A 16,384-nucleotide genomic window follows, 5' to 3' on the forward strand; every position below is an offset into this window, starting at 1 on the left:
AGCTTCATACTATATGATTGCACAGGTTAATATGTACTTGCACGCATACAAACACTGAACAGACCACAGCCTGTAAACACAGATTTGTTTATGTTTCTCCATGTCACCTCTCCAATGCTTCTTTCAAGAGCACAAGCATTAAGATTTTTTGTTCAGAAAACAGGTCTTAGAGCACAGTACGGCACAGGTTCCTTACTAAAAAGTGGCTATTTATTGCCTGTAATAATTTCTGTCACAATCACCTCCATTCTGAATGTGCCAACAGTTTTCCCACTGTTAACTGCCATTCACAATTAGAACAACAAAAAACCACCCGTGAGGTGAAATTATTTTATGAACTTGAGGAATTAGCTGCCTGCAAACTGCATCAGCTTTCTTTGGTACCTTCAGGAAGTCCATAAACATACTTAAATTGTTAACAAGCAATCGCACAGAAATGAACTCCTTATGCATTCCATTATACAGACTTCTTAGATTTAAGAAAATTTTTACAGAAATTGAAAATTTGACATATCTTTTGAGTTAGGTAACTCTACAATAATTTTTATTAATTTAGAATATTTGCCTCATATTCACAGTCTGTTGTTCTGAATAAATACCTTTACCCCATGTCTAACACTTACCCTGAGTAAGTCATCTATACGACCTTCTTTCTTTTCCAAGTCTTGATTTTTATTACTTTCTAGTGCAGCTAATTTCAGCATTGTGAGATCAGTCTAAAAAGAACATTTTGAAATATTTATCCTTTCCTTTAACAATTACAGCATTACTTTTCCCATGTTTGTTAGGCAGAGAAATAAACTACTTTAAAACATTCAACAAGACCAGCACACCTTATTTTCATGTCTTTTGGAAGTGTCATGAAAGCTTCTTATTCAAAACTGCTTTCCCTCCACATGAGGACAACTGTGAACAGTTGGGACAAGCTACTAGCAGTATTAAAACATGTCATCAGTACCTGAGAAGCTATTGTTCATAAAAAAAGCATATAAAACAAGGCAAAAATGTAAATGTCAATGAATTACTTCAAATTTTCTGCATTTGGCCAACAGGTGAAGTAGCCTTGTTCTGACTAACAGAGAACAGGTCACGTCAGAAGAGGCAGAGAGGATAAAACAGTTGCTTTAGGCTTTTGAAAGTCATGTCAGAGCTCTGTCTTGATCATTTTGATTACCATCTCATTTTTCTTTTTCAATGTCGCATTTCAAATGCAATATGACAATGGCAGCTGTCAATTCAAATACTGCCTGAGAGAGCAGCCTCTACTGCTAAAATCATTCGACAGCTAAAGCCTACCAATGATGTGGTCATCTAAGTACTCCAAAGGGGCAACACTGGGAGTCAAGCAGGTCCAGGACACAAAACTCAGAGGGATTTAAATGATGAGCTGCTAAACTGGATAGAAAAATGCTTTGGCGACTGCAAAAAGCAAAGCTTTTGAAAGCTTTTAAGAGTTTAGAAGAAGCTAAAAGACAAAGAAATCAATGTAACTCCCATTTTGTCCTACAGTCTGAAGGGATACAAGATAGCTCTACCCAAGCACTTACCTGAGTAATTTTGATAGATAACTGCTTTGGTTGTGCGATAGGGTGGTCCCCAAAAGCTAATGAAGTAGGAGAAGGACTATTCTGTCGGACCTGAAAGGCATGAAAGCAAAGTATTTTAGATACAGCTCTAATATTTAATTAGGAGCATAGCCTTGTTACAACTCTTGGCAGGAAAATCACACAGAATAGAGAAACAAAGCCTCTTTATTGCACAAGATACTACTTGAGCATTAAGAGTTATCACTGTGCTGTTACCCATCACTTGCAGTTCAGAAAGGATTCAATATATTCCTTGAGAAAACTGAGATTGTCACTTTTGGGAAACAGACTGAGAGATTTAAGACAAGACTGACATAAGGTGATGTCAGCCTTTACACAGACTCATTTTCTGATTCTAAGCTTTCACAACTCAAGAATAAAGTAATGTGAGTTATTTTTGGAGTCGTTATTTCCCATGGGAGAACCAGAAAGGGGAAGCTAGTGCAGATGAGAACACAAATCCTGTTAATGAACCTAGCTGGTGTGAATGAGACCTTTTTCAAGCCAAATTCCACAATCTGTATTATACTCCATACTGTTGGCAAGAATAAGAGGATGCCTGAAGCTGAAATTAAATGGAATAAAAGCTGAGGTCTACCAGCAGAGAAAACAAATCTTTTCTGTAACTGGCAAAATTTGTTTGGTCATTTAGAATAACATGTGGGTATGCTTAACACTGAAACTGTGCTCATGAGAAGGAAAAAAGATGAATTAGCATCACCAACAAAGAGAATTTTAAAGGGCTACAGGCAAATTGGGTATCAGTTATTTTAAAAAATTATGATATATCAAAAACTGAGCTTTTAAATCCCCTAATTAGGGGGTCAGTTTCCTCATAAGAAAAACCCCTCCCTGTTTCTGTGTGAGGCTTATGAACAGATGTCATTACAACATTTTAACATTTATTCAACATTTTACATAATTACTTTGTATTTTAAAATGATGAATGAGAAAAAAAAGTCCCAGTGTTAACAGAAAAATTTAGGTTTAATACTTAATTTGACCCCTTTCCTTTTTTCTGTTGAAATAATGAAACTGTCCTCAGGATTCTTTCCCTTGAAAACTCTTTGCTGGAATAATGCTCAAATGTGTATTATAGATTATGCTCAACAATGCTGTTTTTAGCCCACTGAATTCCCTGCAGCAGCTCTGAAGGTGACCAACTTACATAAGAAGGAGCGGAATGTGAGTTCTGCGGAGATCGGATGGCGGGAGGTACACCTCGCACGGGGCTGGAGCCGTTTCCACCTTGGTACTGTGAAACAGTTATTGGTCAAATCTTTTACCAAAATACACTTTACATCTACTGAATGATACAGCTCATCTGTACACATAATTTGTAAATCAGGTTCTATTACTTTTAGTAGTGCAGCCTTTAGCTGTTTAAAGAAAAGCGTGAAAGACAATGACGTTGTGTTTCAGTTCAGGCTGCACTAAGACACAACTGCATCTCCACCTCAAGGTTTAATACTCAGATTCTTATATAAAGAATAAAAGTAACCTCTCAAGAGGCCTGTGCATTACAAATGTTTTGTAACATCCAAAAAAGATAAAAAGTAAATTTTAAAACCAAAGTGAATTTTACAAACACACAAAATCCTTACCTCAAAATAGTCACTAATCTTGTGACCACGTCCCCCAATATTCTTTCCTGAAACAAATAAAGTAATCCATTAGAATTGATTAAATAAACTACTTATAGATATGTATTGTTTTTACCTATAAAGTAATTACAGCAAAATATTACCACTTGTTAACTGGTTTTCTTTGATGGGCTAACATGTGATGTTTCCATGTAGCTAATTAAGGGACTGGCCACAATAAAAGGAATTGCATACTCCATTCACTGAGAAATCAGATATTAAGTCATATCTCAATTCCTAAATCAGCTTCGTACAGACTTAGCAGTAACCCTAGACCTCTTCTAGGTAACAGGAAACTCATCTCTCATCCTACAGATCAAACCTTTAGTTCCAAGACCCTCTCCTTTTCAAACACTATCTCAAAGTTCACCCACTTCCAAAATACCAAATTAACCCAGTCTACCAATATTATATGCTCCAGGTGAGTTATTGTGCCCAAATGTTCAGCCCAAGGGTTTCCCTAAGTGCCACTAACAGTGTGGGTGTGGAGGATGACAAGTATTTCCAGTCCTCTTAACTTGACTATGAATTTGGTAACTCCCAACGTCAACCAGGGAAATAAACAGATCAGCGAATGAAGAGTAGAATTTCTATCTGAAACGTACTGAGACTTCAGGAACACTAAGATGAAGTGTGTATGTTCAGCACGAGCACCTGACCCATCTGTGGTATTGCAGTCACCACACCTACACCTCACCCAATGCACCAACGCTTTCCGTTTGGCCCTAAGGTGACTGAGAAATCTCAGGACTGTATTTGTCCCTTGTACAGGACAGACTACCTGTTGGGAGACATCGTGGAAATGGACTATTGCTCAAAGGTTTTACTTTATAGAAAGAAATGTTTGCAATAAATTAGGAGACGATTACCCAGAGATCCAAAAATATAAGTTTGGACTTTTTAGCAAAGATTTTCCAGCTTTTCTGTTGCTTCATCCCTGACGAATTCTTTCTAGTCCACTATGTCTCTATACTGGTGCTGCTGCATAACTCTGTATCACTAAGAAATGCCATGAAGGAACAGAAACATTTGGCAGCCCTTAATGTGTCAAGACTTTTAGTAGGAAAATGTAGATAAAATAATTCCAGGGCCTAGAACAGCACACAGGTAACCTCTGCAGTTGTTACAGGTGGTGTATATGTCTCACTGCTACTTCCCTCTAGCCAATTCTTTACCTATCCTTTCACTCTTGCTAGTGATTCTTATCTACATGCTTAATTCTCATTTATCACGTGATCAAATTAAAACTTGCTTTCATGCAGATGAGACAGACTGCATTCCTTTTCAGTGTAGACAAATATACTTTATGACATGTTACAGAACTCTGCACTGAAGAAATACATCAAATCATTTTGGCACAGCCAATTATGAATAGATTTACACTCATTTTACCTCACATTCCAATTCCCTGCTTTCTTCAACATTTATGGCTTATTTTACATACTACAAAGTCAATATCCTGGGTATGCAATACACAAGAGGTGGATCTCGTTTCTCCTTTTCAATATAATAGCAGTATTTGCACTGTACCACTCCAACAGGCTGCAGTTTCCTAGGCCAGTTCCTTGAGAATGTTGCAGCACAGATTATTCAGTTTCACTGCTACTGACAGTAAAATAGTAATTATAAGATATTATAATCATGCTGTCTATGTTTTAAAAGTTCTTAAAATTTCCATCACCTCTAATTTCAACTCTCATTGGTAACAGGAAGCTCAGACTATTAGAACAATGGAAAGAGCAAATTTCATTCAAGTTCTTTGAACAAAGCAGGTGTCTACGGAGTGACAGTTACAAAGCAATTAATTTTAGTCAAGCTACATAATAATTCTACTAAAAGCATGTTGCATCATGAAGACTTCCAGATATGGAGCCCATTGATATTTATCTGAAGTGACATTTTCTAGCTCAGTTAAAATGAAAAAAAAAAAGCTAATACAGATGTTATCAGAACTGTTTCCTCTGCCCTTTTGATGAATTTATGTCTTGAGGCTAAATTTCCACCATTCCTCCCCAAAAGTCATATGAAAGAGAGGAATGGCAAAACCCAAACTTTGTAAATATTGAATTAGAAATTGGTCTCACATTGCCCCATCCCTGTAGACAAAAAAAAATTCAGAGTTCTTATATACCTGTAAAACAAGCAATCAGATGTTGCAATCTGTAATCTCCCTCCCCCACTACCTACTGAAAAGAAATACAAACCACAAACTGATTTTGCCTGAGAAGAGCTGCTATATAATTGTTTAAAAGAATAAAGTTGTATCATAGCTGCAAGTTAGACACAGAGTAGCTCAGGATTCTTTATGGCAATTACAAGCCCAGTTCAGATTTTACCTGCCCATTCCTTCCAGTGACTTATGGGAGGGGAAGGAGGATACATAATTTATCGTCCAAAACCCAACACCTGTCTTATGCAAGCAAAAATACAGTATTTTTAAGGCTAACATACAAAACATTGTGCATTACAATTAGATCTAATACATGCAATAACTATCTAATTAATTTACATCTTAGTTTACCTTGGCTGCTTTCACTCTGAGTGTCTGCTTTTCTTTTTCTTCCTCTGGAAGGTTCTGACTGTTTCTTCTCTGGAGTCTACAAACAACAAAAACAACATGATGAAACAGCAGCTCTGTGTATTGATATTATTGCTATATTATTGTGAAATAAATGTAAATCCTCATTCATAAAACATGATTTCACAATTGTGCAGGGGTGTAATTTCAGATCACAGTTAAAGCAGAGAATATGATCTTTGGTCAATCAGATAAGTACAAGCTAGAAAAGATATATAAGAAAGCAAGAAATAATTCTTACATTATTTCCCAAATAGCAATTCTACATATTAATTGTTAAGCAATTATATCTCTTCATCCATTCCAGTATTTATCAACACTCAATGTGGTTTCATTTATGGCTGAATTTTACCAAGAACTCCATGTTATAGTGTGGATGTTTCAAAGCTTAATACTTAATCTGACTCTTGATGGTGTTTTCTACACATTTCCACAGCACAAACACAAAGTTCTAGTGCTTCAATAGAAAGCCAAGAATGTTAGGCATTTTCAGAAGTGCAAAAGACTTCTCCAAACTAATAAACTGCAGATTTCTACAATTTGCTTAGGATTAAAAAGAAAGATACAGAGAAAACATTATTTTTGCTAAAAAGTTTAATATCTATCCACTTGGAAAGTACTGTCCTCCCTGCCCCATTACACTTCTATCTCAAGAAAGTGAAAGAAAAATGTCAATGATAAGTGAAAAAACTATAACTCTGTTAAAAATGTATTCCAGGAATACTATATACAGTTGCCTAGAAATTACAATCAGCGTGTACAACACAGATAACAAGAAGAAGCTGTGATCAGAAGCATCTCTAATTTTTATTTGCTCTTCTCTAATCTGAGGATTCAAACCAGTTAGTCTGCCCAGCACAAGTTAAATGGTAAAAGCTGCTTTGATTCAAGGAAGACACATTGCAGCTCTGTGTGTGTGTATTCAGTCTTCATGGTGCTTTGTATGCAACTGGAGAAAGCACAGGAGCCATTACATGAACTATTTTACAATCAATAAATCAATGGTCTCTAGTATCTTAGACTAAAAGTGAGTGCAGTGATAAGATGCTTCATTTTTTCATGATACCATCACTTTATCATTTCACTGTACCTGTCACTTTGTGCTCCAAATATGTCATCTCAGCACAGGAAATTAGATCAAATTCAAATGTCAACCATTACTAAAAGCATTTCAAGTATGTTTCAGTTCCAAAATCTTCACATGGATATCTTCAAATATAATTTTCCTACAAATACCCTAAAATATTTATTTTGGCAAGAACCACTTTAAGCTAACTGTGATGTGCAGAAAATGCCCAGTCTATAGAAGAACCAGCAGGACAAGAAAGGTCTTCCTTACCTATACCATGTACTTTTTGTAAGTTTTAACTCTGTGAGCAGCTTCATAAAAACCTCTTTGCAAGCTTCAGCATTCTAACTGTTGCATTATCGGCCTACAAATATACATTTTATTTTAAATAAACTCATCCAACACTGTCTGCATCTTTTACAGTGCTCTCACACATTAGCAAACTGTACAACACAGACTCCTGGAAGTGAAGTTCTCTTAAGACTGTAGGATTCTAAAGGCAGAAAGCATAGCTGACAAATATTATTGCAATAATTTGCTATTACTGCCAGGTAAATAGGCAACATTAAGCTAACCATCCACGAACTAAGCTGAAACTATCTAACCACGCATTTATGTACTATTCTTATTTTTCAGCTTTTAATTTTGCAGTTACATTCTAATGTAGTCAGTTTTACCTACCATACCAAGTAAAAAACCCCACAAAATACCTTTATTTAGAAGCTAATTAATGACTAAACATTTAAGACCTCCCCCATCAAAACTAGTTTCCAACTCCTGTGACTTGTCTTGTATTTAAAACCCAGACATATAAAGAGGTCTATAGTTTTAAAACTGAAACTCAAATAATTTATAAATGTCTATTTCCTGAAGCTCTTCTAATTTCTTTCAGTGTTTAATTTAACCTTCTAAACTAGAAAGTATTAGCACACTAATGAGGTTATTAATGAGGTGATCCAACAAGGTCATGTTCACCTTTTCTAAGCACAAAATTCACACGGTAATGCACAGCATACATCAATCACCACAAAACGTTCTCCAGAATCCTTCCTAATGAACGGAATCATATGAATGACAAGAAATTGGAGACTGATGGGGCTGGGAGTATCCTCCTGGTCAACAAAGGCTGAAGCTGCTTTCTGTTCTTCAGAAGCATTTCCATGTAGCCAAGATTTAGATTAAAATCATACTATTTCATAAGCAAGACAAAATAGTTTTGATGTTATCCAAAGGCAGATTGTAAAGTTCTGTTACAGTCACACAGAGTTTGGCATATTAGCAGAGCCTCATCCTGGTCTTGATCCTCTTTTATAAAACAAAGATTTAAAAGTACCAATTTTCAACTAGTTAATCTCCTTTTAAAAAACACTCAGATAAGTATTTTTATATATTTTATAGGAAGTTAAATATTTTCTACCATTGTTGTAGAACTGGTAACAGCATTACTCAGTTATTTTTGTAGAAGGAAAAAAAGTCAAAATAATGTGCAATAAAAGCGAAGTTTCTACTTTTTTGCGTCTCAACACTTAAATAGCTAGCACACTCAAATAGCTATAATTTTTAAGTTGTTAATACTTTTCACACACATAATGCATGAGTTGATAGTTTTCCACAATTATTTTCTTCTCAATCCTACCCTCCTCCCAAAGCTTTACAACTGCAACTAGCAAGTACAGAGTGCTGTTTTCCTCTGCAACATATTATAAATTCTAATTAGATCAAAACTTCAGTTACTTCTGAAATTACATTTATAATGAGGGTTCTGTACTATTGAAAACTGCAGCAGCTAAGCAGCAACAAGCAAGCTGAGCAAAACATTCACATAACTAATCAAACTGGACAAATCAAGCCACAGACAAAGCTGTCCTCCCTGAAATGATTCCTTAGCTGCAGAGAACAGAAAATTAGTTAGAAATAAAAGAATGTATTTGCAACCAAAACAAGGAGCAATATACCTGAATGAGGAATGGGGAGGAAAGCCAAAATATTGGAACACTATTGTAAGCACCTGAGAACAACCCGAGGTAGCCAATTTAGGCTTTCTCTTCACTCCAATTAACTAATAATTAAACACTCAAATTAAGACCTACGTACCACAGGAACAAGCATTTCATAAAATAAAAATTTAAAAAAGGAATTACAAAGAAATTAGAATGTTGGTCTGGATACCGAGATCAAACACCCAGCTAATGTTTACTGCTCACAAGGCTGAACTGAATCCAAAATCAAACCTGGTTTCAGGTTATTTTGCAGATCAAAGTTTAACTCTATTTAAATTATTATCCAGGTGAGCTGCCCATCTTCATACATCCATCAGACAGGAAAAAAAAAAGACTACAGTTCTAACAGATGAACTTTCTGCAATCCTGTGTGCAAAAAGCTAAAAGGAAGAAAATCACACCAGAAAACGAGGAGTGTGTGTGCGTGTGGGAAGCCTTCCTTGTTTTAAAAACTAAGTGTGAAAGAGTGACTCTCTTCCAGTGTGCCACTTCGTGATGAAAGCACAGCACAACCACATCGATGTGCCATCACAAGTTGATCAGAAATTGACATTCTTGCTGGAAATTAATTTCAACTATTCTGAGGTTTGCATTTCCCTCCCAAAATGTACAACCGCCTCTGTCAACATCAACTGATGGCACTGCTTCCAGAACGAGCAAGTCTACACATTTCCACATCCACAAGAGGAATTCACTATTGTTATGACACTCTGGAAGTCATACCATTAAAACAAAACCAACATACACAAAAAAAACCAGTTTGCAGCATAAGGAACTACAGTTTACTTTTTATAGTAGTACAGCAGATAAGTAATCAGATGATATTTTAAGAGCAAAACTCTGAAGGTTTATTAACATATTTGTTAGTACAATTGTAATTTAAGAGAATACAACTTAGAATTTCTGAAGAAGAGTCAAGAAATTGTATTTCATTACTCAACGTCACTAAGACTCATCTTTTCCTGTGCAGTGGAGCACTGGACATCTGTGTAGGGACATTTCAGAAAACAAGGCCTATTTATGATTCAGAGTACTAAAAAATAATTTTAAAAATCCTTACACAAAAGCATGGCTTGAGGTTAAAACACTGTCCTGAGACTTTACAACTTCCATGCCTTGGAAAAGCCTCCGTATCTCATGTAACAACTGTAAAATAGCATTTTCCTACCCCAAAAAGTTATTACACACAGAGTCAGTGTTCTGAGGTCACTCCCCCACTCACAGACACATTTTCCTGTCAAGGAGTTGCAATAATGCATCATAGCCTTCAGGCTACTGCAGCATATTTTCATTCCCACACCTCCATCAGAACTGCATCACTGCCCAAAGTATTTCTAGGAAAAGCCACGAATAAAAACAACAGGCAGACAGAATCTTCTGGTTAAGAAAATAGTCTATGCAGCTGAATGGATAATCCTGCTGGGAAAGGTGAGAGGAAAAATAAACACAGCAGAGACTTTTTCAGTGAGGAAAACATGAAATCACACCATACAGAACATTTATTTATAAGGTATCGGCCTTGGGAACCAACTGAATTCCCTTGCTGGGCAGCCTGGTATAAAAGCAAACATCAGACAGTGTCTCATAGTGACTGAGCGAATGAACAATTAGGCCCCAAAATAAAGCTTTGACATGTGAAAATAACGTCAACAGCACATTCCAAACAACTCTCCCTCCAGCATGACACACACTCAAACACAGGTCTGGCCTAGGCTAGAAATATGCTCTTGCTTACAATGCCATCTGCCATGTGCACAGGCACAACGCTCAGAGGGACTCACTGACCCCCAGAACAGGGAAATTCTGAGAGCTGCACTACGGCAACTCTATCAGTGCTCATCACTAAGAGGAAAATCATCTACTCGAGGGAAGTCTGTGCTCTGCACATTGAAACTTAATAAAAGTATGAACCCTTTTTTAGATTACTCAGTGGTATTAAGTAAGAAAGCATGCAGTGACAACTGCAGCTTTTACAAATACAGATGACAGCTACTGTCTGACCCTGGAATAAGTCCATATTTTAAAATAAAACATAGCAAACAAGTTTCTAGAGCATTTTTGAAGATGGAGCCAAAGACTAGTCAAAGTTTCTCCATGCTGATGAAATGCTTATGACAGGAGACAGCAAACTTTAAGCATATTCAGCTCCAAAAGCTGTATGTATCCTCACAGCATGACTACATAGGTAATAAAAGAGCAGAAGCAGCCAGTTTCATGACCAAATATCCCAAGAAATTCTGGCTTTTTCCAGCATGTTTCCTCCCCCAAGTGATGGTATCTTCTAGTAATTTATATTTCTTCTTATCTAGCTGAGTAGTTTGCATTTTAATTTAAAAGTTCCTATACAAAATAAGGCACCAGAGTAGAATATAAAAATATGACTTGTTAGCATTAAAATTCTGAGGTCATAATGAATCTGCCCCACACACTTACCTCTGATTCTTTATCACTTAAAGATCCCAAGCTTCCAAAGCTGTGATTTGAACTCTCGTTATTTGTTGAGGCCTACCAAGACAAGTAAAACACTCAACATTATATACAGATCTGTAAAACAGCTAATCCACTATTATCACTCACAGTTACAAGTAATAGTCATTTCATGCTTGCATGGAAAAATACATTAACTATAGAGCACTTGTGACATGCAAGGAGAACAAGAAGTTTGACAGGTGGATAGTCTGACAGAGCACAGCAAAGTCAGAATTTTGATCGATTGTAGGCCAAGTGAAACCCTAGAATATTCAAAAACATTTCAGTCTTATTTGGGAACAGCACAACATCCAATGAAAAGTCCTACCAAATGATACCACAGAATGTGTTTAAAAAGCCATTGCTGAAAGAGGAGACTACTGAAAATTTTTTTTAAAAAAAGGGTTTGATTTTCTCCAAGACATACTAGGCTATTGCAGGATTATTATTTTAATCCATTCAATGACAGAAAATTAAAATCCATTGACAGGATGATTCTACATTCTGAAATTATATTCCCCTAAGTAACAAAGCTACCCGGGGCGACTGTGAAAAAAAATCAAATAGTGAAATAGTCTCACATAGCAGTATTTATTTAGAAATTTACTAAGGCTGATTGATTCAGAGATCTTTTGAACAGAGCATGGCAACATGGACATTTTTACTGAGAGAGTCTTTTCCACACTCACCTAACAAAACATGCCAACATCAGCTGAGTCTTTTTTTATTATAAGAAAAAACCCAGCTCTCATACTGCTGGATTATTCTTCTCCATATAGGAAGGCAAAACAAATACTTTGAAGTGAAACAACTATTTCCAAGGCAAATAACTTGCTTCAAAGCATTAAATTCCAGCACTGCATCAGCTTGCAGGATAGTACTGACCTGTGACACCTTCTGAATAACTAGATCATCTCTCAATTACGATTTCCGGAGAAATATTAACAAAACCTCCGAAATTTCCATGTATGTTTTCCCCCAGGGCAATCTCTAGTATAGAAATGCCCACAGTATTTCTTCCTTGCAATGTCTAAGTATCTGCTCAACAAAGTCAGCTAAGACAATAATCTCAGTAACCTATATTCATGTTTCCAGCCTTGCCTACTGAAAAAACAAAGATTATGGGCTCTTCCCCCCCAACAATTACAAAACTCTTCAGCAAAACAGTACATAAAGGTAGGCTTACAAAGAGTTGTCCCAGTAAGAGTCCATCTCAATTTAATTACTAAATGAATGCACAAATACAAAATACAAACCTAGAATATTTCAGAAAATAACCAGTAACTGCAGCTGCAAATTCTGCATTGTCTTGCTAAGTTAGGAAAATGAGAATTTGGTCAGTGTGGATTTGTACACAAAGAAGAAGTTTTCTCATTCTTGACTTCAAAGTGAAAGCAAAACAATGGATATATTTACATATCACATTTTCCCAGTTACCTCTGCAAATCAGGTCAGAAAGGGTTTATCAGGTTTTTTAATCAAACTCAGATAAGCCTCTCTCAACATTCCCCACCAAGACTAAAGACTATATAAAAAGGCAGCACAAAACATATTGCAAACACAGAATCACACCATATACAGAGTTAGAGTGACCCTTGAGGATCGTCTTAGTCCAACTCCTGGCCCTGCACAGAACATCCCCGAGAATCACACCCTGTGCCTGAGAGCATTGGCCAACACTACTACAGGTCAGCTACTACACTTCCTGTTAGCTGCATGGCTACACTGAATGGCCACAAATAAAAGAAATACAAACAAAACTGATACACTTGTCATTTTACTGATGGTGTAAAAAATCACAGGACTAGATATTGGTACCCCCCTCTCCCTCCCTGCCTCCAAAAACCTAAAGGAATGAAGCAGGAAAAAGAGATATTGCACTGTATACTGAAGATTGTTTGTGGAATATTTATGGTAAGAACAACAGTGTCTTAGATGAGGATTCGCATGTATCAGAAAACAGTGGCAGTAGTACCCTCTGCAAACAAGTATCAAAGCATTTGATAGTATCAGAAACCCCACTTTATCCAGATATAAATTTGGAAACCAACCGGGTGAGATACAGATCTTGGAATGCAATCAGGGACAAGAAATTTATGTTTTCCATGGCAGAGTGAAAAGGGAAATTAATATTTGAGATTTCTGTTTTTTTCTGTCTAACTTGGATGTACAAACTGAGATGTGAAAGTGGAATGTAATTTGGTTAACAGTGAAATCAGTTGAACAGATTTTTGGAAATGGTAAGCAGTGACTCATAGGAGATCAAAGTTTAAAGAAACTTGACAATGTCTTTTAAAGAAAATGCTTTACACACACAGCAGTACACAGATTCTGAGGAGAAAAAACTGGAGATAAGGCAAGGGACCAAAACAGCTGTATCAAACACTAAAAGTTACATGAAGTTAAAGGTACAGATCTAGTAATGAGAAAGAATAACTACTTATTTTTATTAGGAGCAACTACCTGAGCTATTACATTGAGCTAATTAATTAGGGGAGTAAGCAGTATCAGAGAACCCAATAAATCAAGAAACAAAGACGGGCCAGTACTACTGCGTTTGTCTCTATCTAATTTTAATCATAAGCTATGGCAAGGATACATTTTTGCAGTCATAATGAGAAAGCAATTAAACAATTCATCAACCTCTCTGTGCGAAACCAACCTCATTCCTTCCCCTGACCCTTTAACTCATTCTTGGTAAAGATCATTGCAACAAGTGATATGTCACCTTTTTACAGCCTTGTGACAGTCACCTTCCTGTCACTCTCAAAAATTAATCCAGAAGATACGACGCAAGCTCACTATGCAATAATTTCAATCTTTTACTGTTTGCTAATAATCATCAATACATCACACGTCACCGGAAGTTTCATCAAGTCTGCTATCAGGGAGTATTTTGTTCTGTAATCTATACTTGCAGCTAAAATACAGCCAAGGAAGCAAAAAAATACTACAAGTTTGTGTAAAATATTTAAAATATCAGGACACTTCAAACACTTTGAAAACAGAATTCAGAAGTACTTTGGTCATGAGGGAAATGTGCCTAAAAATTAGCATGATATCTTTATAACATCAGTTTATTAAGTACTACACTTGATGTAGAACATTCGAACGCACAAATACAAATGGAGTACCTCTGGCTGGGCAAAAGCATTGCAGAAATCAGCCTTGGAAGCTGAAGCTAGTAACATGAACAGAATTTGCAATAAAGGCACATTTATTTAGCAGCTGTATCAACTGAAGGGTAATATAGGACATATGGAAGGCAATTAAGTCCTGCTATTCAATGTTCACAAGGTTTTTCCTCAAGTGCTGCATCCTGGCTCAGATACTAATGGATAGACTGCAGAAAGTCTACAATGAAAGTAGGTTAAAAAAATACATAAATATGTCTGGAAATGTTGAAATGATTTGTTAATCTAGATGTATTAGTCTTCAAATAAATTTAATCTCAAAACCAGAGGTCACACCAGACTCCCTGTGTCTATTTCAAGCTGAACTGTAAGTAGCTGGCCACCTGCAGAAGGGACAACTCCACTTAAATACTGGGAAAAGTTTCCATCTCTGTCACATATGCAGTACAGCAAAACCACAAAAGAGCCTGTATAAGCTCATCCTTCAGTGTTCTTCCACCCCCATACTTCTGCAAGTAAATGACATGGACAATATACAAGTGAGACAGTGTGAGATAAATGATTTCAAAGATGGCAGATCTGAATGACTGCTCTTAGGACTTACTTTAGCTCCAACACTGCAACTTCCAGTACTCCCAGTGCTGCCACTCACTACTCCTGTAAACCTTGCCTCTAACAATTCTTGTCTTCTTGGGTCCAGGCTATGAAGCTCATCCATTGCTCCTAGAAAAGATAAATAAATTCATTGTATTTCCAAATATTTGCAGTGGAATATTTTGCAAAAAAGCCAAACAAACCCACTGGCCTATGCAAAGCAAGGATTTCTATCCTCAACTTGACAATGACTCACCATCTGTTACCAACGCACTCCATGAATTGCCGAAATTTTGGGGAAAGTTCTGTGTATCAGAATAGCCCTGTCAATTCTGGTGAAAGCTAGAACCTGTTAGAGGCGTGTAAGAGACATGCAATCTGCAGGATGCAATACGCCAACCAGGAAATTATTTATAGATTAAAAAGTAGCTGACAAGAGCAAAATATTTTCCAGCACAAAACCTCCCAATTCTGCAATGCATTCTGCAATGCTCCTATTTTCCGTATTATTTCAACTGGTTAGGCTATCAATGCATCAATGTCCAAGATGAACAGGTAGGACTCTAATTCAAAAAAAAACCCAAAAAGGCAAGCCAGAAGGTAGATCACAGTCCTCACCACATGCAAGGGATTGCAGTGTGACACGGAGGTTTGAAGGGCAGAGAAGGAAGGAGCGGGATTAGCTATAGAGAAGGAGCCTAGAGTAACAGAGCCCCTCGCACAGGTGGGAGCTTTGAGGGAGCCCTGCTAAACGGGGGAAGCAGTGCTGCTGGCACCGGCACGGAAAACAAGGTGGAAGGAAATGGAGGAACAAAAGGAGTTTCTGATGAGCTCAGCCTACATGAGTAGGCTGCAACATGATGTGCAGCTTTCTAATTTGTATTTAAATCACTTACGGCTGTTTAATGAGTCTGAAAGATGATCTAGACAAATAATCTTCCATATTTACACAAACTGCATTCTTTGTTTTTAGTTTTTCAACTACTCAAACATTCAGTTTATCTTCAATTGGAAACATTTCAGTTGCTGTATTTTAAATAAGATATTTAATGCCATAGTCTTTATGCACTATTTTAATAGCATGTACCACATAAAGTAATATAGCCTCAATTTTTTCCAACTAAGACACAACAGGTTGGTGCCTCTCAGTCCCACAGGACAACACAGCAGTTCAGAAAGGAAGAGTAATATGAAAAAAAGGTTTTGGAGCTCCATTTCCATGAAAACTACAGTGTGCAAAGTTTAATACCACAAACCTCTACCCATCAGCTAAACATTCTGACAACCAAAGCACCAATGTAGCTTTTTCCT

At 36.7% G+C, this 16,384-nt stretch overlaps 1 protein-coding gene across 1 annotated transcript in view; it reads right to left on the bottom strand.

The window, feature by feature from the left end:
• The window catches only part of TLK1 (tousled-like kinase 1), a 57,248-nt gene extending 42,051 nt beyond the window's left edge, over positions 1-15,197 (bottom strand). The window contains exons 1-7 of the mRNA XM_009075455.1: positions 15,084-15,197; positions 11,310-11,381; positions 5,751-5,826; positions 3,191-3,237; positions 2,755-2,841; positions 1,548-1,637; positions 624-716 (exon numbers count right to left, since the gene is read on the bottom strand). Of these exons, the coding sequence (XP_009073703.1) occupies positions 624-716; positions 1,548-1,637; positions 2,755-2,841; positions 3,191-3,237; positions 5,751-5,826; positions 11,310-11,381; positions 15,084-15,197 (579 nt within the window). The remainder of the gene's footprint in view (positions 1-623; positions 717-1,547; positions 1,638-2,754; positions 2,842-3,190; positions 3,238-5,750; positions 5,827-11,309; positions 11,382-15,083) is intronic.
• Positions 15,198-16,384: the final 1,187 nt, after the last annotated feature.

The sequence above is a fragment of the Acanthisitta chloris genome, unplaced genomic scaffold (genome assembly GCF_000695815.1).
Source record: "Acanthisitta chloris isolate BGI_N310 unplaced genomic scaffold, ASM69581v1 scaffold28515, whole genome shotgun sequence".
Taxonomy (NCBI): Eukaryota; Metazoa; Chordata; class Aves; order Passeriformes; family Acanthisittidae; genus Acanthisitta; species Acanthisitta chloris.